We start from the raw sequence: 27,836 nt of genomic DNA on the forward strand, positions 1-27,836 counted from the left end.
GGAGGAGGAGGGGAGGAGGAAGAGGAGGGGAAGAAGAGGAGGAGGAGGAGGAGGGCAGGGTTCCTGATGAGAAGCCGCCAGGCACGGTGGCGCACACCTGTGATCTCAGAGACTCAGGAACTCGAGGCTGGAGCAGGAAGACCACAGCTGGAGGCCGCCTGGGCAGCTTAGCGAGACCTTGTCTCAAAATGAAGAATAAAAAGGGCTGGGACATGGCTCCGTGGTAGAGCGCCCCTGGTTCCATCCCCAGAACCAGGAAGAAATGGATAACTAAGTAAAGGAAAGCTGGGCGGATGGTCAGGGGATGTCAGGCGGATCCCTTTGTCCTTTTTTATCCGGTGACCCCCGCTGTACTGATTGACATAAAACCATCGTCACCTGGAACCGAGAAGGGTCTTCACGTAGAACAGTGTGGGCGTGTCCAGCCCCTGACCAGGCCGCCTGGGTTCCAGTCCACCCGTCTCCTCACCCTGGACTGGGCAGAGCCTTGATTTCCTTCTCTGGCCTCCGGGGCAAGGAGGAAACACCTAAGTGATGTCAAGCAGCCCCAGGGCCTGGCGAGGCAGCTTTCAATGAATGTCAGCGACGGTGGCCACGGCCAGGGGTGGCCAGGTCCAGTCCCATGGGGTCAGGCAGGTGAGCGAAGGAAGGAAGCAGGCCTGGCCAGCGATAGGACAGGGAGTGGTGGGGACTGTGAAGCCGGCCCTGGTCCAGGTCTGGCTCAGCACCATCACAAAGGGACAGAGGATGGCAGGTCTCTGCCTCCCCAGGGTGGCTGGTTTGTCACTTTTGGTGTGATGCTAACAATCAATTCATTTTATAGAACTGGGAGAAGCCGCTGGACCGCAGGCCGCCCAGGGGACTGGCAGGCGCTCGGGGGTGGCCGCGCTGCCTCCGAGGAAGCACAAGACCCAAGGACGGCCACCACAGACCATCTGATGTGACTGGAACTGCATCATGTTTCCTGTGGATTCAGATTTTGTTCAATGTCGCCAACAAGAAAGAGGACGGGCCTGGACGGGGTGGGGCCTGGGACCAGGAGGTGGGGTGACTGCGCCTCTGGACAGGGCGTCAGCCTCGGGGGCTAACGGGGAGGCAGCCTTGACCCTGCACAGCCCAGAGCGGGTGGCCCGAAGCTGATGTCCACGGAGGGGACCTGGGCGCCCCAGCCCTGCCCTGTGCCCCCCAGCCCTGCCCTGTGCCCGGGCCAGGCCTTTCCCCTCTGGTTGCAAAGGGAAGGTCCAGCCTCCGCCCTGGGGACGGCTCCCGCGGAGCCGCCCACCTCGCACGCCAGGCAGCAGGCCAGCCCAAGCGTAGGAGTCGGTGTGAATCTCAAGCGGAGGCGAAGTTTTAGGTGACAGTCATCATTTCACACCGAGTAGATGGCCAAGAATTCTGAGCGTGAATCCTGTCCCCAGCTGGGTGCTGGGGACAGAAAATTCACAGCTGCCACCAGGGCTTGTGGTGAGCCAGGCGGGGGCAGCGTGGGGACAGCTGCCCAGAGACCGGGGCATTTTCTCTGGGTTAGAAAAGGACTCTCTGGAAGGCCAAGCGGGCATGTGTGCTTTGGGGAGAGCAAGAGGTGGGCGCCTGGACCTGGCTCTGCCTTTTCTCCTCTCCCCTCCCCCTGGCCTCCCCTCCCTTGGCCTCCCCTCTTCCTGGCCTCCCCTCTTCCTGGCCTCCCCTCCCCCTGGCCTCCCCTCTTCCTGGCCTCCTCTCCCCCTGGCCTCCACCCTCGCCCAGCTGCTGCCTGACTCCACTTCCCCTTTCTAGCCCAGGCAGTGAGTTTCAGGACCAGACCTTTTACTGCTGCGACAAGAAGGGGCACTGGAACAGACATGTCCCTGCCCAGCACGTTTGCAGAGCAGGGAGGTCCCATCTGGCCCTCCAAGCTCCCTGAGCACGGCCTGGGGGAAACGGAAGGCCTCCTGCACCCGATGGCTGTGTGGTGGGGTGGGATGAACGCAGGCCCCTTCCTCATGGTCACCAAGTGGCTGCTGCATTTCCGGGCGTCTCAGGCTGACATGATGGTGCCGGGCCAGGCATGCTCATCCCAGTTGGCCAGGGCCTCCAGGCCTCTGCCTGAGAGCCTGGCACCCTAACCTGGATGCGCAGCAGCTGCTGCCGGGGCAGGTTTGAAGGCCTGGAGTCCTTATTTCCAGAATGTTCTGTATGCTTGGGGGACAGTAAGGGAGGTGGCCTCTCTCTCTGGGTCCCGGGCTCTGGGCTTCGATCTTCAGCAAAGAGGTGATGGAACCCGAGGAAAGGGCTCTGCGCTGCTGTGGAGGGCACGATGTCACCGCGCCTCCCGCCCGGGACACACCAGAGCCTCCGGCCTGGGGAAATCCCACGCGGCGCCAGCAAATTCCCCGCCGCTCCCCCCCCCGGTGGGCGGGGCTTATCTCCTTTCTTTGCCTCTGGGCGGGGCCTGCGCTGGCTCTGGCCAGTGGGACGCAGCGGAGGTGCTGTCGTGCCAGGACCTCGCCCTCACCATCTGGCCCTTTTCGCCGGGTCTGGGGACGCTCTCTCCTGGATCCAGGTGCTCACGTGTGACCTGCTCCAGCCACACGGCGAGGCACAGGAGGGCGCTCTGGATACAGCCGCCCTGGCTCTCAGCTACCACGGGACCCGGCAGGGAAGGAATGAGGGTCCTTCAGAGCCACGGGGTAGATTTCTAGCAGCCGCAGGGGCGCGATGCATTGGGGACCGAGGCTCCCCTGATCTGATTGGCAGAGCCCAGGAGGCAGCCGGGCTGAGGATCACTCAGGTGGATCTAAGGACCTGGGGACATTGGGACACCATCAGTGCGCATGGCCGCAGAGTCATGGGGCCGGAGGAGCTTGCTCGTGGGCTTCAGCCGAGTTTGGATCCGCGGAGCCTGGGTATGATGCCTATGCCCAGGAGCTGGCGCGGTGTCGCACGCCTGTCACTCGGCCACTTGGGAGGCTGAGCCAGCCTCAGCCATGTGGTGAGGCCCTAAGCAACTTAGTGAGACCCTGTCTCAAAATCAAAAGTAAAGGGATGGGGGTGTGGCTCGTGGTAAAGTGCCTCTGGATTCGTCCCCAGTACAGGGGAGGGAGGGACGGAGGGAGGGAGGGGTCCCATGAGCGAGGCTGAAGTCAGAGGCGGAGGACCAGGTGGAGTTGTCAGGGAAGACAGGGAGGAGGACTTGGAGGTGCCTGTCCTTTCCTTCTCAGTGTTCTTGTTTTGCTCAGGTCGTGTCCACCTTTTGGGGGTCACTGCTCTTCCAGGGCCTGTGACTGATTGATGAGGTGCTGACCCTGCCCCCACCTCCAGGAAGGGAGCAGGTGAGGAGTCATGGAGGCTGTGCTGATTGGTCCAGGAGTCGTCATGTGACCTAAGTAGGTCCAATGAGATTCAGTCCTGGGACTTTTGTGGGAATAAGGGGGGGGCAGTGCCTTTTCAGCTGTGGGGATGGTGCAGGTCTGGGGTTGCCACCAGGAGGAGCCCGAGTGTTATTATGCCACACACAGCAGAGGACAGTGAGTGTGGAGGTGGCCCGCAGCAGTGGGGGGCAGGATGACATCACAGAGCTTCTGGATCCACACATACCTGAAGCCTGCCCACTTGATTACATGAGCCCACTAATTCTCTCTGGCCACGGCAAACACTCACAACAGGCTCACCCAACGCCACCCCCAGTCCCCCTCCCACTCTCCTAGAACCCGAAAACCTCAATTGTTACTTCCCATCCTCCTTTGCAGCCAGGACGTCACGTGACCTTTATGGCCATGGTGAAGTCCCTGAGGAGGACCTGAAACCCTCTCAGGGGACTGCAGGCTGGCTTTCCCGCTTGCGGCCCTTCCACTTTCCTGCTGCTTAGAACGTGGAGGCGCTGGGAGGTGCCACATCTTGCCACTCCAAGGGGACCAGGCAGCGCGAGATTCAGGACAAGTGCAGACTGTGGCGGACCAGAAGGAGCCGGGAGCCCGGGGGCATTCCTGGCTGTCTGCAGTGGGGGGCTCGGTTGGCAGCTCCTGGCGCCGGCAGAGGAGGGCCCACGGCTGGGGCAGGGGAGGTCCGGCCAGGGCGGGGGGGGCCTTTGAGGAGGGAGTGGCCTCCCACCCTGCCCAGCTCTGCCCCCTTCCTTCCTGCGAGGCTGCCTGTCTGCTGTCCCCTGCAGCGGTGCTCCGGGTGCCCTGAGAGCCAGATGGCGGCTCCGCGGAGATGTGGGGTGCTCTTCTCCTGTGGTCGCTGCTGGCACGAGGGCCTGAGGGTGTGCCACAGCTGGACTGTGTCCCGGCGCCCGGGCACCTGCTCCTGGGGAACAGCAGCAATGGCAGCGTCCTAACCCCTGGGGGCGGTCATAGTGGTGGGTTTGGGGTGGCCCCTGACTCCTCTCCCGTGTTGCCGTGTCTGCAGCAGCAGCCCCAGGTCAGCTGCGGGGTCTTCTGGGAGGCGAGACTTGCTCCTCCGTGGGGTGAATCCAAGGTGGTGGGTCCCTTAAGGGGCGGGGCTTGGTGGGAGGTCTTTGGGTCTTGCTGGGGGAGGGGGTGCTACTCTTGGAAGAGATTAAGGTGGTCCTCATGGGACCCTGAGCTCCCCTAGGCTCCAGAAGAGCCGGCCTGAGCCAGGCGTGGTGGCACCTGCCTGTAATCCAAGTGACCTGGAAGGCCGAGAATCCCAAGTTCAAGGCCATCCTCAGCAATTGGCAAGACCCTGACTCAAAATAGAAATTAAAAAGGGGCTGGGGGGTGGCTCAATGGTAGAGTGTTCCTGGGCTCCATCCCATTACCTAAAAACAGGCCGGCCACTGCCTGGCTGCTCTGACCTCCTGTCTGGCCCCGTGATGGTCCCTTCTTGCATGAGCTTTCACTGTGGTGCCATCCGTCATGAGGCGATGCAGCCAGGGGGCCCTCACAAGAGCTGGTGCCATGCTTTTTGGACTTTCAGCCTCCAAAACTGTGAGTCAAGTAAACCTCTTTTCTTTACAAGTGCTCAGTGTCCAGTTATTTCGTTATAGTAACAGAAAAGGGCCAAGGCAATCGGAGAGCCAGTGTATGAGGGGCAGCCCCCCCCCAAAAAAAAGTCGAAGATATTGGAGAAAGAGCAGAGCAGCCCCCTAGAGAAGGGGAGAGAGATTAAAGACGAAAAGGGAAAAGAGACTCAGGCCAACCACAGCCTGACAGTTCGCAAGCGCCTGGGACTTGCCGTGCTCCTTCTGGGTGTCCCACGTCATCTCAGCTCCTTGGGGAGGTGCCACGGTCAGCGCAGGTGAGAGGTGCAGCTGCGGAGAGAGGAGGCGGCAGAGGTGAACACAGCCTGCTCGGCCCTGAGTGGGAGAGGAAGGAAGCGGCAGGCTCCTGGGAAGGGTCTTGGTGGAGGGAGCCCGTCTGCTCTCAGGAGGGAACCGGTGGGCGGGGTGGGAGAGCGCCCCCTGGGGGTCAGCGAGGGCCTTGCAGAGGCGGAAGGAGCAGGTGGCCGCGGTACTTCCTCCAGGCCGCCAGGGGGCGCGGGAGTGTGCAGGTCTGGATTCCAGGGCAGGGGCCAGTCAGCCTGAGGTTGGGCAGGCAAAGAAGTAAGCAGGAAGGGTGCGCTGGGTGGCTGTGCAGGAAGGGTGACCTGGGAATGGGCTCCTGGCTGGGGTGCAGAGGAAGGGCGGGGAAGGGTGGACCTGGCTGTGTGGCCAATAAACTGGGTGAGGGGCGGGGGCTGAGGACAGGACTGGGAAGTCTAGAGGGGACATGGATATACTTCCAGGCGCTTCAAACTCTGGGCAACAGGTGTGCAGTGGGAAGCATCCTGCCTCCTGCCCTCGCAGGGCCTGAGGTCCGGTATGTGGGGGCTGGTTGTGTCAGGAAGGACCTGGACAGCCAGCTCAAGGCACAGGAAGGGAGGCCACAGGGCCAGTACCTTCAGCCCTCCAGCCTCTCAGGCTGCCATTCCTTCCCTCAGTGACTGTATTTAGTGAGGTTTGTGTAACTATAACAAAATACCTGAGGCAATCAATTTATGAAAAGAAAAGGTTTAGTTTGGCTTCCAGTTCTGGAGATTCCAGTCCAAGCTCAGGTGGTTTCCTGACTTTGGGGCTTTGATGAGGGCTGGGGTCCCAGCATCCCTTTTAAGTCCACATCGAAAACCTCCACAAAGTCTCACTTCTCAAGGGCCCATCACCTCCCGGTCAGCCAGAGCAGTTCTGAGCAGAGCGAGCCGAGCCCGAGGCCTCAGCCTACCTGAGTTCCACACCCTGCAGAGCCACTGTCACTGAAGCATGGCCTTAAAACCCACACCAGGGCCAACAGAGCACCGCGGGGGCCTGGGAGGAAGTCCGTGCATCTGCAGTTAATTGATTTTCCACAACGTTGCCAACAACACACGACAGGGTCTCTTGAGTGATCGGGAAACTGGCCTCCACCTGCAGTGACACGGGAACTCAGCTCTGGTGATGCACAATAACGGGCTCCAGGGGATGAGAGACTTAAACGTGGAAAACCCTGGAAGAAAACAGGAGGAGGGCTTGCGGCCTTGGTCTGAGCAGGCTGCCACCCCAGAACGCAGGCAAAAAAAGAAAAAAGGGGCCAATGGCTGTGCTCCAGGGTAAAGAGCTTCTGCACAGCAACGGGAAGAGCCGACAGAGAGGCCACCTGTGGACCAGGAGGGGGTGCCGCCAACCCGGAGGCCACCTGTGGACCAGGAGGGGGTGCCGCCAACCCGGGTTAATGTCCACACACACAAGCCTCACAGTCCAGCCGCGGAGAAGGACCTGACCAAACAGGAGAAAGACTGAATAGACAGGCCGCCGTGGGGGCGCCCGCCTGTCATCCCAGGGGCTCGGGAGGCTGAGGCAGGAGGATCTCGATTTCAGAGCCAGCCTCAGCAACAGGCTCTAAGCAACTCAAGGAGACCCTGTCTCTAAATAAAATACAAAAAGGGGCTGGGGACACGGCTCAGTGGTTGAGCACAAGGGGAGAGCCCTTCACCTATGAGAATGGTGATTACTAAATGGATACAGTGTAACAAATGGGCTGAAGGATGTGGAGGAAAGGGGAGCCTTGGGCACTGTTGGTGGGAGCGTGAACTGGTGCAGCTGTCACAGGAAACAGTACGGAGGTTCCTCAAACTGAAAACAGAATTCCCTTGTGATGCAGCAATTCCAACACCTGGGTTGTATCCTGAAGAACATGACATCAGTATGTCAGAGAGGCATCTGCCTCCCGTGGTCACAGCTGCACTGTCCACGGTGGCCAAGATGTGGCAGTAACCTAAGTGGCCATCCCCTGAAGCCTGGAGGAAGAGAATGTGGAGATAGTGCACAGTGGAATACTATTCAGCCTTAAAAAAAGAAAGACCTCTGTCCTTTGCAACGTGTGGATCAACCTGGAGGACATTGGGTCAAGTGAAATCAGCCAGGATGAGAACCCCGTGATTGTACCTGTGGAATCTAAAGAAGAAAAGAGGTGAACTCACACGAAAAAGGTAGAAGGTGGCTTCCAGGGGCTGAGTGGGGGAGGGAAGGGGAAACAGTGGTCAAGGATGGGACCAAGTCCCTTAGACAGGATGGACGAGGGCTGGGGCTATATTATACATATGGCAACTGTGCTTCTATAAATGTGTATTTGAAAATTGCTAAGGGATTAGATCGTCACAGAACCAAATATGAGGTGACCGGTATGTTAATGAGCTTGAATTATTCACCTCACTGTGTGTACATGTAGCAAAACTTCACAGTGTCCTCTGAAACTAGATACTATTTTAATTTGTCAGTACCTTAATAGAGCTGGGGTGAAATAAATCCCCCAATATTATGCCATTTCAATCAATCAGTCCGACAACCAATCAACACTGTATTAGTCCGTTCAGGCTGTTCTGGGGCTGGAAGTCCAAGATCAGGGTGTCGGGAGTCTGTCTGCGAGGGATGGCTGTCTTCTGTCACTGTCCCCTGTGGTGCTCTTTATACCAGCACCAATTCTGTTCCGAGGGCTCCATTCACATCCTGGTGACCTGGTCACTTCCCAAAGCCCCTCCTCCAAATGCCGTCCCCTTGAGGGCCAGGTTTCAAGGTGAAACATTCAGTTCATAGCAAATGCTCTGCTACCCCACAGGCTTCTCAACCCAGTGTCCAGGATGGAACCTCGAGACCCCCTCCCTCACCGTCACCGGGTCCTGGTTAAGTGACACCTGCATTTGTCAAGTTGTCAAGAATGAGCCTGGAATCGTTTCTGGATCCATTAGCAAATCTACGAAGTGTATTCTCGGAGCGACCCATCTTCGCGGCCAGCTCTGCTCGGGACCCTGCAGCGGAGCCGCCTGGTGGACCCTCGCACGGCCGCCAGGGGGCGCGTCCGGGTCCGGGCCGCGCGGGTTCTCTGCTCACGGCCCGGGCCGCGCTCCGCCTCGGGCACGTCACCCGGCCCGCCGGGTGGGACCCTGGAGACCCCCAGCTCTTCCCCCCTCAGGGCCTTTGTCCTGGGCAGTGCGGCCGCTCGCAGCGCGGTCCCTTGGCGGAGCTGGAGCTCGGGTTGGTCTCCGTCCGTCCCCCTCCGCCGCCAGCCCGTCTCAGCTTCCTCCGCTGCTTCCTTCACGACGCCTGTCCCCGCGGGGCGTCGTCACTGATTGCCTCTGTCCTGTTTCTTGTCTGTCGCCAGCTGCAAAGAGAGCTCCGCGAGAAGGGACTTCGTTCTGTCCTTACCACGTCGCCGCCAGGGGAGGTGCCCGTGACCAGCTCGCTCCCTCCGCCCAGGCCCGGAGAAAGGTGTCGCCCTCCGGGGGTCCAGCCCCCGACCCAACACGTGGACAGGGCAGGGGGAGAAAGGCAGAGCGGGGGTCCAATGGCCTGGGTCATCGAGGGGGAGACCAGACGAGGCCTGGCTCAGCTGTCGGAGGAGACGGGCGCCGGTGCCGGGGCGGAGCCCACCCCAGTCTCCCCGGGCGGCCCAGACCCGCAAAGGCCGTGATTTGTGGGCGACAACAAGGTTGACAGGAGGCTGGGGCTCCGGGCTGTGCCCTTTGCTTCCTCACGGGGCCGGGCAGGGCTTAGGGGTGCGGAGGGGCGGGGCCCGCCGTGGAGGGGGCAGGAAGGGGGCGGGCAGGAGGGGGCCAGGTGAGCGCGGGGCCAGGTGGGGGCGTGGCCAGGGGGTGGCGCCGAGAAGCTCGAGGAGGGACCCGGAGCTGGGGACTCCTGGGGGGGAACCTCCCGCACTAACCACGACAGTGCAGAGGGGGCTTCGCCGAGGGCCAGGGGTCAGCGGAGCTGTTCCGCTCAGGAACTCAGCCCGCATCCCCGCGCCCCGCGCCTCTACCTGGAAGGGAGGCGGGCTCCCAGCTGAGGCAGGAGGAGGAGGAAGGAGGAGGGGAGGAGGAGGACGAGGGAGGAGGAGGAGGAGGAGGGAGGAGGGGAGGAGGGCGGGAGGAGGGCGGGAGGAGGAGGACGGGGAGGAGGGCGGGAGGAGGAGGACGGGGAGGAGGAGGACGAGGGAGGAGGACTAGGAGGAGGAGGACGGGGAGGAGGGCGGGGAGGAGGGCGGGAGGAGGAGGACGGGGAGGAGGGCGGGAGGAGGGCGGGAGGAGGAGGACGGAAAAGAGGGCAGGGAGGAGGGCGGGAGGAGGACGGCGGCGGGAGGAGGTCGCCGGGTCAGGAGCTACTTAGGAGAAGCCCAGCGCCCTGAGGCTGCCTGGATGTTGGGTCCCCAAGGAGGAAAAGAGCCGGGAGCCCAGCCCTGCCCAGAGCTCCCCGCAACACGCCGGCACACGGTCCGGGCAGCCAGCGGGGCTTGTCGTGGGTGGGAGGACACACGTGACGTTGGACCTGCCCCCGTGGAGGAGTGGGACCGTGAGGGAGCGCCAGGCCCGTAGGAGTGGGAAGCCGACCCAGAGAAGCCAGGGAAGGTCTCAGAAATACACCTTCCCAGGGCAGAAGCCCGTCTGCGAGGCCCAGTGACCCCAGAAGCCACCGAGAAGGTGCATTCGCTGAGCTGCAGCCCGGGCCTGAGCCCCCCTCGGCGCAGTCAAAATGCCGGTGGGGGGGGGCGGGGGGGGGCTGCGACTGTTGACCGAAGAAGTGGCTCATTTCCCTAGTATGGAAATCAGTGCTGAGGACAGGGGCAAAGGTGTGAAAAACATCCTCCAGGAAGAGGGAAGCACGCTCCCAATCCTGGGCTCTTAACCCTCCAGGAAAGAAATGCAGATGAGAAGTCACCCGAGTAGTTTTGCCGATTGCAGAGTCAAAAATAGTGCTCCTCCGAAGCTGTTGGTGGGAATGTTTCCTAACCCGCGGTGGAGGACAGACGGCGGTGGGAGGACGCGCGGCGGCGCGGCTCCCCCAGGGCCATTAGCCACACACCCGCCCCCTGCAGCACCGGGTCCCGGGAGCCGCCAGGGCCAAGCGGCGCATGCGCACTGCTGAGCGCAGCTGAGGCTGGGGTCGGTGGCCCCTCTGCCTTCAAAGGGAAGCCCCCCGCCGGCGCCGTGGGCCGCTGATCATTGCTCTTGATTCAAGAATCGGGAGCAAACTCCAAGGCCCGGGCTAACAACGGAGGCAGAACACACGGGGGTGAGAGGAAGGGAATAAAGAAGACAGATATATATGTTCCCTCCGCGCTGGAAGAGCCCTGGAGGGACAGAACCGGTGGGTAGTGGAGGTGGCGGGAGAGACTTTGTTCCTTCACTTGGAGACCTGCGACCCTACTGTCATTTGAGTGTATTGTGGAAATACTAAAATGTTACCGAAAAACTTTTAGAAAGTATTTAAGGCGTGCTGTAGGTCCCAGCTTAGGGGACTGGGCTGGCTGTGTCTACTGCGCTGGGAGAGGGGGAGATGTTGAGTGTGAGGTGTGGGAGCCACCAGAATGGGGTGGCCTTGGAGGACTGAAGGCAAAAGGCGGCCCTGGGTCTTGAGCAGCAGGTGGAGGAAGAGGGAGGAGGGGAGGAAGGGGGAGGAGGGGGGAGGAGGGGAGGGGGGAGGAGGGGAAGGGGGGAGGAGGGGGAGGAAGGGAGGAGGAGGGGAAGAGGGGAGGAGGAGGAGGGGGAGGAGGGGGAGGAAGGGGGGAGGAGGGGAAGGGGGAGGAGGGGGGAGGAGGGGAAGGGGGAGGAGGGGGGAGGAGGGGAAAGGGGGAGGAGGGGAAGGGGGGAGGAGGGGAAGAGGGGAGGAGGAGGAGGGGGAGGAGGGGGAGGAAGGGGGGAGGAGGAGGGGGAGGAGGGGAGGAGGAGAAGAGGAGGGGGAGGAAGGGGAAGGAGGGGAGGAGGGGGGAGAGGAGGGAGGGAGGAGGGGAGGAGGAGGGGACACCTGCTGGGACAGGAGGATCTTCCTCTACTCCTCACCTGGCCAGAGGGTGCCAGTGGAGCTCCCCTCGATGACAGAGAGGGCTCCTGGGACCTGGGGACAAGAGGAGCCTGGCTGGGCCTGGTGACTGGGCATGTTGGGGCAGAGCCGTGGCCTTGGGACAGAATGCTGGTTTTCTAGAAAGGAAAGTCCCTGATGAACAGAGGCCACATTCATGGGGATCTCCTGGGTCAGAGTCCCCTCTCTGAGCCCTGAATTTGCCCCAGCAGAGCCTCTTGGGGGAGGGGGAGGTCAGCTCCCCATGGGAGGAGGGAGGAGGTGAGTGGCACTGAAGTGGGGTCTGAGGCAGTTGGCCCAGGGAGCAGGTTGGGGGACAGGGATGTCCCCTGGCCAGTCACACTGGAGAACTCTGAGGCTGGGACCTGACTCCGCCGCTGTTACCACTGTTGAACACAGTTGGCCGGTGACGAGTCCTTGCTTCCCTGATGACGTTGAAGAATAACACCAGAGAGCACGCCGAGGCAAGGTCAGAGTAGAAATTAGAAGTTTATCAAAGGACAGCAGAAAAGACTTCTCCCGGAGGAAGAAGGGGACCAAGAGGTGGGATCCGTGGAAGTGCGGTTGTCTCCCCTTTTATAGTTTTGGTGATGGAATGTGGGTGGGAAGGCTGAGGGGTGGGACACGGGTGGGCCAGAGAAGTCATCTGGGCAGGAAGGACTTCATTGTCACTTCTTGGGATGGGCTATCTCCAAATCTGCTGGGGCTGTTCCCTGGCTCCATTAACATTTCTTTGGGCTGGACTTTGGCCTAGGGCCTTTCTGGACTTCATTAACACTCCATGAGTTGTCCTGCATTTCCGGAATCCTTCCCAGCATGGCCTCCAGTTTAGATTTCACTCGATATGATATTAGACCCGATTTACCTGACCACACTGACGACCTAACTTTAAATCTGGCTTCACCGCCCTCTGGGCCACACAACTGTTCAAGGACTTCCTTTTTTCAGAAATGTTTTAAGTGCCAGCTCCCTGTTGGACCTTGAGATATGGAAAGACCTAACAGAGGTTGGCTGCCATCTTAATGAAAAGTTAAAGTCTTCAGAGAGACGGAATGACGCTCAAGGCGGGGGCATCTGATGATCCCGCTGAAAGGTTTATAAAGCAAAAATCAAAACGTGGTGGAATGACCAGGCGCATAGACTCCCATCATGGCCGCAGATTCAACACGCCGTTCTCCGGAGCTGATAGATGGAGCAAGGTGAAAGTATATCTGTAATAATGTAAAAGTTGTGAAGAGCAAGTTCACATCTCTGATGCGTTAGCCATATATGGAACATGGGATTCATGCCCATTTATGATAAAACAAAAAAACAACAATGACCACAAAACTCATGCTTGGTCAGGAAGCAAGTCACAACCCACCTCCAAGGGCGCTGTCCACAACACCAGTATAGAGCATCCCTTAGACCCCTGTATTCCTAGAGGCTCGGAGTTCAAGTTCAAAACCAGCCTTAGCCATTTAGCAAGGCCCTAAGTAACTCAGTGAGACCCTGCCTCTAAGTTAAATATAAAAAAAGGACCGGGGATGTGGCTCAGTGGTTAAGCACCCTGGGTTCACTTTCTGGTAAAAATAAATAAATAAATAAATAATAGAAGCTGTTTCTTCAAAATCAGAAATAAGAGGAGGACTCTGGTCAATGCCAATTCCATTCAGCTCTGTAACAAAGAATTCAGTTGAGCCAAGGAGTTAGATTTATAATGGGAAGGAAGGGGAAAAAAACCAACATTTTCCACAAATGATAAAAACGTCTACATGGCAGTCTTGGATTTACAATGTTAGTGGCAAAATCTCTGGGTAAATTATAAGAGGGCCGGGGGTGGAGGGTAGTGCAGAGGTAGGGCCCCAGGCCCAGCAGTCACGAGGCCCTGGTGTGATCTCCAGCACGGGGGCGGGGGGTGGGGGGGTAGGGTGGGATTTTTAAAGATCTGATGAGGTTTTCATGAGAATTTCCATCCAGATTGCCATGTGAGTCCAACATGTAAAATGTGACATTTTCCTTACAGAGGGAACAAGCAGAAAATCCATTTTTTAAAAAAGTATTAGTTATGGGCTGGAGTTGTGGCTCCGCGGCAGAGCACGTGGCCTAGCATACGTGAGGCCCTGGGTTCAATCCTCAGCATCATGTAAAAAATAATAAACAAAGTAAAGATATTGTGTCCATCTACATCAAAAAAAAATTTTAAAAGTATTAGTTATAATGACACTGGGAATCTTTTGAAAAATGTGCATGAACTTTCTGGGGAAAATTAGGAAACTGTATTGAAAGACATAAAGGAGAATTTCAGCATGGTCCCGGGCGGGAAGGTCCAGTGCTCCAAAGACGTCGATTCTCCCCGAATTCTGCTACAAATCAACTGCCATTTTGATCTGAATCCTGACACCGATTCTTGGAACTTTGATGAGCTTATCTGAAATTTCCATGGACGGCAAAGTGATGAGCGAAGGCTAGAACGGTTTTGGAAAAGGCCAAGAGAGGCTGATTTTCCCTGCTGGATGTAAAGCCCGGATATAGCACCGGGGTCGCTGAGGCTGCTGGGTGGACAGTAGACCCACAGACCCAGCGGCTCGGAGCCAATCCACACCCCACACTCCTGCAAAGATGGGGGTGCCCCTGTCCATAGGTGGTATTGGAACCCTTGGTCATGGGGACCGTTAAACTAAACCCACATCTCTCAAAAAGTCAAACCCATCCCTGTCTCCCCTCAAACCCACCCCGAGTGTAAGCCCTCCCTATGCAAAGCCAAACGGTAAAACCTTTAGAGGAAAGTACGCGACATCCTGATGACATTGGCTTGGAAGTCCTAAGCAAGACTTGCTTTCTCTGTCAGTAGGGAGAACATTTGCGTTTGATACCAAGTTACACCCCAAAGTAGCTTCAAGGCCAAGTGTGGCCAAGGGGCTCCTGGGGCATGAGGTAGGACTGTGTGTTGAAGTGAGAGACGCAAGTGCCCTTCGGCTCTGCCATCCTCTCTCTAGAAACTGTCACACCAGCCCCAGGAGCCCACAGATGTTCACAGAGCGGTGTATGGCTCAGACATCGAAAGGCATTAAGAACTCTTTTGTATTTTTTAGTTGGACACGATATTTATTTTAGTTTTATATGGTCCTGAGGATGGAACCCAGGGCCTTGCATGTGCTAGGTGAGTGCACTGAGCCACAACCCCAGTCCTCATTAAGACCTCTTAGCAGCAGGTTGGGTAAAGACATTTGGATACATTCACAGATGGGAATATTATACACCAGAAAAGACAACCCCATGAAGTCCAACATGGACCAGCAAATTCCCCACATCCTAAGGTCTGAGTTGGGAGGTGAGTTAACGATTCCGAGTGGCCCCAGGACAAGGACTAGGATCTCTGAGGGCTGATCCAGGGAATTCCCCACATCCTAAGGTCTGAGTTGGGAGGTGAGTTAACTATTCCGAGTGGCCCCAGGACAAGGACTAGGATCTCTGAGGGCCGATCCAGGGACGTAGATCTGGGCTGAAAAAGAGGAAGGGTTTCTAACAGATGGGGCTAGCCAGGGATGGAAGAGGCTGCCCTGTAAGGGACTGAGCTCCCTGTCACTGGAGGTGTGTGAGCGGGGACTGGGCGTAGGCCTTGTCTACTGGTGGGGCCAGGGCAGGTCAGGAGTGGAACCAGGCCAGCCCCGGGGCTGCGGTTCTGTGATTCAGTGAGTTTGATCAAAAGAAGACGAATAATGAATAACCGAATGTGTCAGGTCCGCACTGGGAACAAAACTTCCTAATAAACGGGCCGGACAGGCGCAGGCAGCCAGCTGGGGGTCAGAAACACCTGGGCCAGAGGAGCTTCGAGCTGGGGCTGAGCCCAGGCCCCGGGCAGCCCAAGCCTGTGTCCCACCCTGAGCTGTGCCCCGGGCACCTTCTCTTTCTTTAAATAGAGGAGATTTGCCAGGTTAGAAAGAGTTCACCAAGGTGAGCTGCACCCAGTGCCCCTTCCTGTGACCGCCGGGTGCCCTGGTGGAGACCCAGAAGGGAGCGCTGGTGACAACACTCGGGACCAAGCTCAGACGCCATCGGGACCCCACTTTCCCACTGGGGTTCCTTTTCCGTTTGCTCCAGTCCAGGAAACCACATTGACAGGCGCCTCCTTTAGGGATTGGCGAGGGGTTGCTGGGGTCTGGTAGTGGACGGGGACAGAGGTGGGCACAGAGGCCAGTGCAGAAGGCCGGGAGGGAGGGTCCCTGGGAGGGGCACCTGGCACCCGCAGGCCCCGCCCTCTGCACCATGCTGAGGGTTTCCTGGCTTGGGGGGGGGCGGCGGGAGGCTCCGTCTCTCCCTTCCCTTCTCTTGCCCCTTCTCCTGGAGTTGGAAAGAGGCTGGCTGTGAGCAGTGCCAATAAGGGGGACACACCCTCACCCCAAAGCCTTCGTCCCCACCAGACAGCAGCTCGGTGCCAGAAGTGCCTGCGGTTTGCTGGCCCCAGGTTGATTTCAGGCCAGGTGGTGTTGGCTTCTCAGACCCTCGGTTTCTTCATCCATGAAACAGGCCACCGGGCCTTGCTCCAGAGCGCCTGGTCTCCAGGGCAGGCCTGGGCAAGTAGGACGCGCTTTCCTTCCGTGGCTTCTCCACCAGCGACCCCAGCCTCCCCTTCTGGCCTCATCTCCCCACCTCTCATCTGGGCCCTAGTTTGGGGGACGCCCTGAGTAGGCCCAGGCAGCCCCCACCCTAAGTGCTCTCTCCTGGACCACATTTCAAAGGCAGGCTCAGAGCCACCTGTAGGGCCCCGCTGTCCCTGTCCGCCTCTCCCTCTAGGTGAGCCTGAGGTCCCCGCCCTGTAGATCCCTCAGTCCGTCCTGCCCTGTTTACAGACGCCTGGGGCGAGGCACTTCCTTCTCTACAGGGACCTGCTCTGCCTCTGGCCCCTGGGAATCACCAGCTCCTGGTATTGGGCCTGGTATACAGTCGGCACTCATTAAATGCTCATGCTTCAAACCGAGGTCAACTGAGTGTTTGGAAATCCCCTGTTCTTGGAGAACAACTTTGGCCCTGGCGCTGGGTCGGGAAGCCATCTCCTGGTGGAGAAGGTACCCAGAGGTGCCCGCGGGGTGGCCAGGGCTCAGCCCGGCACCTGAGGGGCCCCTGCTCCTCTCAGGCTACACGCCCCGCCCCCTGCAAGGCTGTGGGGACAGCGGCTTGGGCAAGTTCCCCTTCCGCTTCCTCCTGCTCCTGGGCTGTGGGTGGCTGCTCCTCGCTGCTGCTGGGGCACCTGCCAGCCTCTGCACACCCCTGGCGCCTGGGGAAGCTCTCCTGCCCTGCGCTGTCACTGCCGTCCCTCAGGCCCGGACACAATGCAGGCCATCAAGTGTGTGGTGGTGGGAGATGGGTAGGTACCTGGCTGAACTTCCTCACAGCCCCTACCTGCAACCCTCCTGCCTGGTGCCCCGCAGCTGGGAGGAGGCCTCTCCCAGGGGGCCCACCCCACCCCACCCACCCCCAAAGCCACCTGGGTGGGGTTACAGGACACCCCAAGATCTGGGGGCAGGAGTCCAGGGATGCGAGCCCCTGTCTCCAATTCTGCAGCTGCCGCCAGGAGGAGGGAGCCTGGCTTTTGTCCCCAGGCTGGCCGGGGTCTAGGCCCTAGGTGGGGGCGGGTGAGGGGATGTGGCCTTGGGCAGGCCCCAGCCCTTCCCTGAACCGCCCCAAGCCCCCTGGGAAGAGGCGGGAGGGGAGCCGGGGCTGGGTCACTGTGGTGGCTCCTACCTCCCCGCAGCTTGTAGTGGGGGAGAATGTGCGTGGGGGGTGGTGAGGAGCAGAATGGGGGCGCAGGGGTGCGGAGTTAGGGAAGGAGAACGGCAGGAGGTGCAGGTGACTGTGGGGACCCGAGGGGCCGGCTGGGCCGAGGCCCTCCGCAGCGGTTGGAACTCGGTGACCTTGGGCTGTCCTGTCCCTGTGCCCTTCCGTTTCCTCATCTGTGGAATGACAGGTCCCTGTCACTCACAAGCCTGCCGCACATGTTGGGAACCAGCCCCAGGTGGCCCGGGTCCATCCCAGGTGTCTGGCTGGCCCTGGCCTCCTGCCCAGCTCCCCATGCAGGGGCCGCCTGGGGATCCTGCCTGGCCCAGTCCTGCCCGTGGCTCCTGGGGGACGGTGTCCACAGGCGCCCTCAGCTGACTGGAGGCCGGTGGCCGTTATCTGGCCGCAGCCGCCCACTCACTTCTGCTTTGCATCTGATCTGAGCGGGCGGGCGGAAGTCAAGGGTAACGTTCAAAGGTACTTTGGTGGCAGGCCCTGGAGGGCCAGCAGCCTGCTCGGAAGGAACAGGAAGTGACGGAACCAGCAGAGCAGGGGAAGGCCCAGAACAGCCCTTGGCCTTTCTGCTCCTGGCTGAGCTACATTTGCCGTCTGCTGGCCCAGCAGGATGGAGGACACCCCACAGGGGCTGTGGCCATTCATTTTCCACTGGGTGCCAGCCCTGGGCTTGAGCAGGGCCCCTGCAGACTAAGCTCCCTAATATCAAGTCCACTTTATAGGTGGGAAAACCGAAGCTCAGAGAGGTTAAGTCATTTGCCAAATCCTGCACAGGAGTTGGTCCCGGGTCTCTTTGACTTTAAAAAACTCTGTGTCCTTAACTGTCTTGTTCCATGGCAAGGAGGGGGGTACGGGGGCAGTCTCCCTAATGGTCACCACCTGCCGTGGCTGTGACATCTTGCTGTGTGCATCAGCGCACTCCCAGGAGGTGAACACATCCCCTTGTTCTCCATGGGGAAGCTGAGGCAGGGGTCTCGGTGACTACCTAAATTGCCCACCCGGGGTTGGTGGAGCTGGGCTTTGAGGCTGGGAGTGTGGGGGCATTGGCGGAGTCGGGCCCAGAGGCCCTATGGCATGGCCCTGGTCCCCGGGCACCCCCCACTCCTGCTCCTCTGTCCCCATGATCCACACCTCGGGGCCCCAGCTCTGCCCACATCGTGGACCAGAATCTCTGGGGTCCGAGAGTCTGCACGCACAGGCACCTCGGGACCCTTGCAGGCTCTGGGGTCGACACTGACGGGGGTGTCCCAGTGGGAGACTGAGGCTCAGAGGTCGGGGCTTGGGCAGACTCTGGGTCTTCTTGGGGGACCAGGCAGGCCCCAGACAGAGCCTCGACACGCCCTCTCGCACTTCCTGTCTTGCAGAGCTGTGGGAAAGACCTGCCTCCTCATCAGCTACACCACCAACGCCTTCCCAGGAGAGTACATCCCCACCGTGTGAGTGCCCGCCAGGGGGGCGTCCCCAAGGCCCCCCTCCAGGCCCCTCCCATGGGACAGGCCCCTGGGTGCAGCCAGGGCTCAGGCAGCAGGTGGCACCAGAGCCAGGTCCCCCCGGGGAGGCAGCAGCCCACGCCAGGCCTGCGGAGGCCCAGGAGGGAGAGACGGAGCAGACGAGGCGGGTGGTGGGGAGGGTGCCTGGGAGCATGTGCCCCCCCCCCAGAGGGGCAGGGAGGACAGGGCTGGATGGAGCGGGAGGCAGGGGAGCTGTTGGTGAGGAAGCAGAGGGTGGCGGAGGAGGAGGGCGCCCTGGGCCTCCACACAGCGGCCTGCAGAGGCTGCGGCAGGGGCTGGCACGGGAGCAGGGCAGTGCCCGCGGTGGCCGTCGGAGGCCACCCTCTGCTGCTAGATGTGCAGGCAGGGCTGCCCCGCTCCGTGGAGGGAGGAGCACGCAGGTGTCAGGTGTCCCTCAGCCAGGCAGCTCCCGGGGCCCAGCATGGCCGTCAAGGACCTGTCTCCATCAGCCGCCCACTCTGTCCACGAGCTCTGCTGTGGCACAGACGTCCCGGGCACTCCTACCTCCGGCCTTTGCTTAAGCTCTTCTGCAGCGTGCGGTGCCCCCCACGCCCACCTGCCCAAGCCCCCAGGGCCCACCCAGGCCTCTCCTCCAGGAGGCCTTTCAGATCCACTGTGCCCAGGCCTCTCACCCTCCAGAGTGGCTCCCCACCTCTCCATGACCATGTGGAGACGGGCAGCCACATCTGGTTCTTCCTGGGCCCACCGCTGTCCCAGCGCAGGGTCCCCCACAGCGTGACATGCACAGTGTTCCACATGCGTCTGTGTGTTGTAAGCTGGCCTCACTGGGCTCGTGGGAGAGGCTGGGAGGACCCACTGAGGACCTACTGTGTGCTGGGTGCACGGGTTGCCACAGGCATATAGCACCCTCTGGAGGTGGGTATGACGGTGGCCAGTGTACCCATGGGCTCCTAAGGGACTTGCCCCCAGAGTCAGCCAGGCCTGTCTGGCTTCAGAGCGCGGCTGTGGACAGCAGGGCTGGGCCCTTCCCCTTGGCCTCAGTGTGACTCCTTTTCAGGAGCTGGATTCAGGTTCTTCCCCGTAGGTGGAGGAGGGGCAGAAGGGAGGACAGTGCCCAGGGGTCAGTGCCTCAGAACCCTCTTGACAGGATAGACCGCCCCTCCCCAAGGGCCTCCCGCCCACAGCCCTGAGCCTCTTGGTCCACTGCTGCGGGGCAGGGTGGCTCCCTCCGCCGGGGCGGGACACAGGCCTCATCCGGTGAGGGCAGAGAAGCCTGGGCAGGGCTGGGGAAGCTGCCCCTGCTGGTTCCTGGGTCTGTGGGCGCGCCTGTCCACCCTGCCCTTACCTGCGAAGAGGGAAGGAGGACCCTGGTCCCTGCTGTCAGCCCCTCTGAGGGCAGAGGAGGGCCAGCTGTGCCCCTGAGCAGAGAGGCAGTCAGGACCGGAGAGGAGTGTGTTGTCCCTGCCGGTGTCCCCGTCCCTGCCTGCTGGCTGGAGACCCTGTCGGCCCCTGTCCTGGCTGGGTTGGAGGATGCACTTGCAAAAGGACTTTGGAGCAGCTGCTCCCCCTTTGGAGCCTGTCAGCCGCAGGTCCCATCTGTGAGAGGCAGGGACAGGGCAGGAGGTCCCAGCCAGGCCGGGCACCCTCCCTGTGCAAGGGAACGGGACTGAGGTCGCTGAGGTCAGGCCAGGGCCCCCTGCTCTGAGCAACTTGAAGTCCCTGTGGCCCCTAGAGGACTGGGCTGCTCAGGACACTCAGAGGCTGGGCCGGGGCACACCTGTGTGGTTCCACAGGCTGCATGCTCAGAAGGGTCCTGCACCTGGTTTAATGCTCCGATGTCCCCCCCCCCCAATCTCGTGATTATTTTTGTAAACGGGCCCTGAGTTTTCCTTGTCCACTGGGTTCTGCATATTATCTGGGGGCCCTACATGCCGCCCACCTTCCAGCAAAGTGGCTCGGTCCTGGACAAGACCCCAGAGGGTCTGGCTACCCCCAATGCCGTGCGCCCCTGACAGGGAGGGTAAAAGAAGGCACGCGGGGCACTCGGCATTGGAGGGGGTGAAGGAGGGAGGGTGGGTTCGGAAGAGCAGGCGGCCCCAGAGAGCGAGAGGGAGCGCTGGTGCTCGACAGAAGGTCGGGGAGTGCTTCTGGGATGCGGGGGCGGGGGGGTGGTGTTCCTGGGACGGGCACAAGATGCGAAGAGCCTGGGGACTGAGCTCAGGTGGCTGCCAGCGGCTGGGGGTTAACACCCCGAGGCGACCTGAATCTGTAGCCTTTCTGCCCTCGCCTGGGGGGGGGGGCGAGCTGTGCGGGCAGCCAGCCAATCAGGAGCCAGGACCAGCAGAGCTGCCCCCCGATTGGCTCTCGCTCTCCTCTCCTCCGCATCCCCCTAGAGGCGATCCGCTGCGCGCTGTAGACTACCAGGGCAGCCTGGGCGCTGGTAGCCTGGTGGCCGGAAAGGTGGACACTGAAACCAGCAGGGCCCCTGAGATCTTGGCCCGTTTTCACAAACAGGGAGACTGAAGCTGCTCCCTGGATGGTCCCAAGCTGGGAGTTGGGGACACAAAGACAAGGCAGGACCCTGCCCTCGGGGCCTGTGATGTAGAGGGTCCCGCCTGCCTGGCCTCCTTACAATCACTCTGGCACTGAAGGCCAGGCGAGCCTTCACACTTAACACCCATCTCCCGCCCGACCCCAGCCTCATCTCCCACCTCCCCTCCTCCAGGTTTCAGGCTTCCCTGATGACCTCACAGGGCGGCCTCCCCCAGGCCCTGCACAGGGGCTCCTGACACCCCCTGGACTTTCCTCCGGTCCCCATGGAACTCCGTCTCCCTGCTCGTGGGCTGGGCGGCCTTGCTGGGGTGCGCTTCCTGAGGACGGGCCCTGAAGCCGTCCAATCTCCTCTTGATCCTGGAACAGAGTAGCAGCTTCTAGAACAATTGAGCGCAGAGCCCTGAGAAGTCACTTAGGCCGACTCGTGGGAACCTGGTTTTACCTCCCCCATGATCGTCTCTGTGAGCTGGCCAAGCAAACCTGGGCTTCCCATGGGCAGCAGGACGTCCAGCCTCCAGGAGCCGAGTCCTTGCTGGTTTGATGCCCCTGCTTGCCTGGTCCATCCTCCCCAGTCCCCAAATCACCAGCCTTGTGTGACCTGTGGTCTTTGGGTTCCTTGAATACACCGTTGATCATACACAGGGGAGGCTCGGGTGGTGGCCAGGTGACACCTGGCTGCAGACCCCTCCTTCACTGCATGACGGTGGCAGGTTGGGCTGCCGTCAGAGGCCAGGCCTCCGAGCCTGTCCCCACTGTCCTCACTGTCCCCACCTGTCTCCAGTCATGAAATAGCAGAGATACTGAGTTGGGTAACAGGACTTTGTCCTTGCTGGGTCACCTGTTAGCTGGGAGACCTTGGGCCTGTCCCTTCCTGCTCCTGAGCCTCGGTTCCTCATCTGGAGAAGGGGAGAGGGGTCGGCCAGGGTCCTGCACAAGGGTCCTCTGGTCCTGGTTGCCTGTGGACCTCACGGGGGGACCCCAGGAATTCACATCATGTCACATCCCTACAGCTGTCCTCTGGGAGGGCCCGTGGGAGGCACTTAGGGACACGAGGAATGGCATCGCTCAGCTCTCAGCACCTCCCGGTGAGGGCTACCCGCGGTCCCTTGGGATCCTTCCGTTGGCCCAGGAGGTGGGGACGGGTTGGTTCCCTTCCAGCTGCGTCCGCTGGGCTCAGCCCAAGACAGCGGGGGTGAGCAAACCGGGCCTGGCCGACAGGGAGCTGGGCCTTGGAGGGTCAGAGCTGTCACAGGTGCCGGGTCAGGGTCAAGCCGGGCAGTCACCCGAGGGAGGGGTCCCTGGCTCCTTCAGGCTGGGGCAGGGAAGGTCCTCATGCAGGGGCAGGGCCTGGGCGGGCTCTGAAGTGGGAATGGAAGCCAGTGCATGTGGGGGGGTGGATTCCAGAGGAGGCCCGGGAGGGAGGCCTGCAGGGTGTGGGAGATGAGGACGCGCAGGGCTGTTTGGACCAGCTGAGGCAGGGCTGGGCGTTCTGGGCAGGGGTGCTACATGGACGGGCACAGGGAGGTGGGCCGCACGAGCCTTGCCCTGGGAGCAGTCTGGCTGCTGTGCCAGGGGAGACAGGTGGAGGCCAGAGGAGGCCGAGGTCTCAGTGGGCGAGCTCAGGAGATGAGGAGCAGGGCCTGTGTGGGGGACCTCAGTGAGGTGAGGGTGGTCCCCAACCCTCAGGGGCAGGTGATGAGGGCATCTTTGGAGGCACAGCTGGGGCCCGGGGCTGTGAACACTGGATGTGGAGTTATGCCGACGTGGCTTCTCAGCTCGTTTGGTCTCTCATTGGCTGGGTGACTTTGGGCAAGTTGCTATGCCTCTCTGATGCATTTTCTTCTCTCTGGCCTGAGGATTCAGCGTGATCTAGTGGCGTGTGTATTGGGAACTTGCTCTCCCAAGCCTGCCCCTGACACGCTCGAGGCCCCAGGCTGGACCCTCCCAGGTTCCCCAGGACTTCCCCTTTCCCATCTTCTCAGGCTCCCCGCCCTGCGTGGCCTCCTGGACCCGTGACTGGGGGGCTCTGCACTGCAGGGCCCCAGGGCAGCCCTCTGCCCACAGGAGTCCCAGGGTCCTGCCCCTCGAGGAGGCCCTGCCCCTGGTCCCCAGTGTCCCCAGCAGCCTGAGCACCCGAGGCCGCGGCGGTCACAGCCCAGGCACCTCCCACGTGGCCGCGTCCTTCCTCCTCCTGCGGCTCCCTCCCCACATCTTCCCGGGGCCTCTGGTGGCTCCTGGGGGTCCCAGCCTAAAACGGGGGCGAACATTCATTCAACAGGCACCCGGTGACAACCTCGGTGTGCGGCACAGGAGGCGGGTGACGCTTACACGGTGGAGACCAGGAGGGAGTCTGTGGGAATCTGTCACAGCTGAAGGCAGAGAGACAGGGGGAGGCCATGTTCTCTGTCAGGTTTTGGAACCAGGGGTTGACCTCGGGGGCCCTCGGCCACGGAGCCCGTCCCCAGCCCTACTTTGCATTTATCTAGAGACAGGGTCTCACTGAGTTGCTTACTGCCTCACTTGTGCTGAGGCTGGTTTTGAACTCGCCATTCTACTGAGCCGCTGGGATGACAGGCGTGCGCCACCACTCCCAGCCAAGAAAAAAAAAATTTTAAATATAATGAATCAGTAATGAAAAAGATCAAGAAAACCCAACTGCACAGTGCTGTGTGACAATGGGCTAGTCGCCGCCCCTCTCTGATGTTCATCCTCTGAATGGGACGATGCAGGGCTTCAGTGGATGTCGGGGCTCTGGACTAGAGGCTGACCTGGTCCTGCCGTTCCTCCTCCCACAGGTTTGACAACTACTCAGCCAATGTGATGGTGGACAGCAAGCCCGTGAACCTGGGGCTGTGGGACACGGCTGGCCAGGAGGACTACGACCGCCTGCGGCCACTTTCCTACCCCCAGACGGTGCGCGGCCCCGCCCTCCTCGCGCTCCGGGCTCTGTGCTCCCCACTCCTCCGCGAGGAGGCCCTTCCCCTGTGGCCTGGTGGCCCTGGAGGCCGGTTTGTGGAGCCTGCCGGGGCGGAGCTGGGTCACCCACCGAGGTGCCCAGCCCTCGCCCTCGGCTCTCCCTCAGGGCAGGCTGGGGACGGGCAGGAGCGTGGACTCTGGGTGGCCACACCCGTCCCTCCCCAGGGGCACCTGGGCAAGGCCTGGCTCTGCCTTGCTGTCCCCGCCCTGGGCACCTCGGCCCCCAGGGCCCGCCCTGCTCCTCCCTCTGGGCCCGGGCAGCCCCTCCAGGGCTGCCAGGTGGGGCCGGTGGACACTGCGGCTCACCGGCCTCTCCCTGCAGGACGTCTTCCTCATCTGCTTCTCCCTCGTCAGCCCGGCCTCCTACGAGAACGTCCGCGCTAAGGTGAGCCGGCCGGCGGGGGGCCGGAGGGGCCCGGGGGGCCTGGGCCTGGGGGGCTGGCAACGGAGGCCCCGGGCAGCAGAGGCCGGGCAGAGGAGAGAGGGTCTCAGGTGCCAGCCAGGGCTGGCGGGGTGGCGCCGGGTGAGACTGAGGGGCCTGCAGGGGCTGGGCCAGCGACCTCACCCCGACCCCCTGACCTGGTCCTGTCCCCGCTGGCCCCTCGTCCTGGCACCACGTGGCCCCTCTCACCTTCTCCCGACGTCCCCTGGCGCTCTTCCTGCTCCCTGCACCCGCCTCCCGCCACCCGCCCAGTGGTTCCCCGAGGTGCGGCACCACTGCCCCAGCACCCCCATCATCCTGGTGGGCACCAAGCTGGACCTGAGGGACGACAAGGACACCATCGAGAGGCTGAAGGAGAAGAAGCTGGCACCCATCACGTACCCCCAGGGCCTGGCCCTGGCCAAGGAGATAGGTACGGGGCTTGGGCTCCGAGAGGGGAGCTGGGTGCAGGGGGCACCCCCCAGCAGCCTTCCCTGGGGCCAGGCCACGTGATTTGAACTCTGGCTGTGCTGTGTGGCCTGGGGCTAGTCGCTTAGCCTCTCTGTGCCTGTCAGACATGGCTCCTGCCTCATCTGGTGGTTGGAGCACTGAGTCGAGCAGGCTCCTAGTGCGGCCCCACAGGCAGCAGGCAGTGCCATGTTGGACGATGACCGTGTCCACAGGAAGGCCCTGGAAACAAGGGGGTGTGCCAGCCCCAGACAGCAGGAGTGGGTGACGTGGGCTGTGGTCACTTGGGGGACGTGCAGCCAGTCACGTTGGCTTCCCGGGGAGGTGACACATTGCCCTGCTCCCCCTCCCCCCAGCCCTGGCTGCTCGGCCGGCTCCTCTTTGCCCCCAGAGGGATCACTGGGCAGAGGGGACACTGCGTCCTCAGAGTGGCCCCGCCCGAGTGGCCGCGCGGATCTGCAGATCAGACCCTGAAAGGACAGACCGCTGTCCAGGGTGGGGGCGGGCGGGGGTCCTCCTCATGGAGGGGCTGCCTGCACCTTGCCCCTGGGGTCCAGGCCTGGCGGCTCTGCCCTGTCCCTTGTTGTCCCCGACCAGGCCACTAGCTGGACGGGCCCTCTTGGCCTCGGCCACAGCGTCCTCCGAGGCCCAGGGCTGGCACCTCCCCCTGCCCCTGTCCCGTCGGCGGAAATGGGCGGATGCCCGTCTTCACAGGAAGAGAAACCGCAGTGGCCCCCCTCCTTCCTGCGCCTGTGGGGACGGCCACCTCCAGGCTCCGCCGCCTCCCTGGCTCCGTCACCTCCCCGGGCTCCGCCTGCTGCCCGAGCCCTGGTCTCTGCCCGCCCTGGCCACTAAAGCTCTCTCACCATGCGGGGCCTTGGCCCTGCCTTCCCCTGCCCCCGTCCCCGCCCCGGCTGTCCCCTACGGTGCCCCCCGGCTGTCCCCTACGGTGCCCCCGGCTGTCCCCTACGGTGCCCCCGGCTGTCCCCTACGGTGCCCCCGGCTGTCCCCTACAGTGCCCCCCAGCTGTCCCCTACGGTGCCTCTCCTGCGTCCTCTCTTGGAGTCCCTTCCCAGAGGGCCCTGGGGGCCGGGTTCTGGTCCCGGCTTCAGTGCTGACGGGCGGTGGCCATGGGCTGGCGGCTGCCCCTGGGCCTCGGTCTGTCCATCTGCACCTCTGGACAGTCCCCACAGGGCCTTCTCCTGTTCAAGGAGACGAGGCAGGGCCCCCCTTGGCCTGCAGCTGGGCTCGGGAGCTGACCCTGGGGGCACAGGGAGGGGCCTGGGGCCCACAGGGCTAGCTGCCTCTGGCCGCCAGGGTGACCCGGGGACAAGCCCCGGATCCCACTGCAGAGCATGTGGACGCGGGCTGAGCATCGGTGGGTGTCAGGCCTCCCGGCTGCTGGGGGAGGACGCTGTCACCCCCCGGTACGGAGGGGACCTGAGGCTCAGGAGAAGGCCCTGGCTTAAGGCCTCCCGCCAGGACGTGGCGGGGCCCACCCTGAACCTGGGCAGCCTGGCTGCCCGCCACCTTGGCCTGGCCCCTGCCCTGGGCGGCTCCTGTCCCCGTCCTGGGTCAGTGTGTCCTAGAGGGAGCAGGGGCCTGGGGTCGGGGCTGGCCAGTCCTAGGGCGTTCCAGCCCTCTGGCTGGTCCCCTGTTCTGTCCCACTGAGCTGGGGGGTGGGGAGCGTCCAGCCCGTGACTTGGGGTGAGCAGCGACTCTCTGCAGGCCTCAGTTTCCCTCTGCCAGTGGGGACCATGCCAAGGACGCCGTCCGGGGGCCTGGCGGGGGGGTGGGCACAGGTGCCTCCGACTTCCTGGGTGATTTGCATCCTGGGGCGGGACCCAGAGGCCTGCTGTGTAGGTTACAGTGCACAGAGAGGCCCATGCCCTGCCCAGGGTCACACAGCACCCAGAGGCCTGGCGGGGACTGCACCCGACACTGGACCCCCGGGCAGTTCCCAGCGTGTGGCCTGGGTGGGGCGGTCAGGAGAGCCCCTCACCCCGGCTCAGCCTCTGCCGTCCCCCCCCAGACTCTGTCAAGTACCTGGAGTGCTCGGCCCTCACCCAGCGGGGCCTGAAGACCGTCTTCGACGAGGCCATCCGCGCCGTCCTGTGCCCCCAGCCCACACGGCAGCAGAAGCGCCCCTGCAGCCTCCTCTAGGTGAGGCCCTGCCCAGCGGGCCCTGGTGGAAGGGGACGTCCAGCCCCTCAGCAGCGGCCCACGGGTCACCGAGGGGGCCTTCAGGCGGGGACAGCGGGCAGTAGGTAGGGCAGGACCCTCAGTTTCCCGTCCATCTTGTCACTTGCCGGAGCCCAGCCTGCCCTGGGGACTGTTTCCAGGAGGCCTGAGGCCAGGGCGCCCGGTCGCTGACCGGCTCAGCGGGCTCTTGCACACGGGGTGGGGGGAGGAAGGAGGGACGCCGGGTCCTGCCCCGGGAGAGCGTGGGGAGCCCTGAGCCCTGTGACAGTCGCATGGGGCGGAGGCGGGACAGGCTGAGCAAGGAGACCCCTGGCGGGCCGGGCCGGGGTGGGAGTGGGCTGTGCCTGTCCCGAGTCTCACCCCCGCCCTCTGCCTTCCAGGTGCCCAGCCCTCCCTCCCGGCGGTCCTGACCCTCTGGGGTCCCTGTCCAAAGCCCGATGGCTCCGTGGCCGGCCTGTCCCCTCCCTGTGACGTTTCTTATGATGGCTGCAGAGCTTGGCTGACCGTCTCCGCTGGACGGCCCTGGGCCGGGTCCTGACCCCAGGCTCCTGCCTCCCCAGGGCCCAGGGCCCCAGGTCAAGGGCAGCCCACGCCCACTCACCCCAGGCCCTCTCCACGTTGACCTTCAGGGACAGGGTCTCGCCCTGATACTGGGTCCTGCTTCTCTGAAAGTCAG

General features: G+C 62.1%; 1 protein-coding gene across 3 annotated transcripts; it reads left to right on the forward strand.

Moving 5' to 3' along the window:
- Positions 1 to 7,224: 7,224 nt before the first annotated feature.
- On the forward strand, positions 7,225 to 27,680 carry Rac2 (Rac family small GTPase 2). Of its 3 annotated transcripts, none has more exons than XM_078052787.1 (8): positions 7,225 to 7,437; positions 8,064 to 8,713; positions 18,433 to 18,504; positions 23,889 to 24,006; positions 24,392 to 24,454; positions 24,764 to 24,923; positions 26,991 to 27,121; positions 27,541 to 27,680. In XM_078052787.1, the coding sequence occupies exons 2-7, from the start codon at positions 8,163 to 8,165 to the stop codon at positions 27,119 to 27,121; spliced, it is 1,095 nt and encodes a 364-aa protein (XP_077908913.1). In that variant the 5' UTR covers positions 7,225 to 7,437; positions 8,064 to 8,162; the 3' UTR covers positions 27,541 to 27,680. The 3 variants fall into 3 exon arrangements, with proteins under 3 accessions (XP_077908913.1, XP_077908915.1, XP_005322336.1); XM_078052789.1 differs by lacking the exon at positions 7,225 to 7,437 and having other exon boundaries at positions 8,030 to 8,479; positions 8,607 to 8,713; XM_005322279.5 differs by lacking the exons at positions 7,225 to 7,437; positions 8,064 to 8,713 and adding an exon at positions 16,464 to 16,643.
- The last annotated feature ends 156 nt before the right edge of the window (positions 27,681 to 27,836 follow it).

The sequence above is a fragment of the Ictidomys tridecemlineatus genome, chromosome 6 (genome assembly GCF_052094955.1).
Source record: "Ictidomys tridecemlineatus isolate mIctTri1 chromosome 6, mIctTri1.hap1, whole genome shotgun sequence".
Taxonomy (NCBI): Eukaryota; Metazoa; Chordata; class Mammalia; order Rodentia; family Sciuridae; genus Ictidomys; species Ictidomys tridecemlineatus.

Bases quoted from the DNA above. Each gene is read 5' to 3' on its own strand.
- Rac2 (XM_078052787.1), top strand. From the start codon at position 8,163: ATGAGCCTGGAATCGTTTCTGGATCCATTAGCAAATCTACGAAGTGTA. The intron at 24,455-24,763 runs GTGAGCCGGCCG...CCACCCGCCCAG, and splicing joins ACGAGAACGTCCGCGCTAAG to TGGTTCCCCGAGGTGCGGCA. The intron at 24,924-26,990 runs GTACGGGGCTTG...GTCCCCCCCCAG, and splicing joins GGCCCTGGCCAAGGAGATAG to ACTCTGTCAAGTACCTGGAG.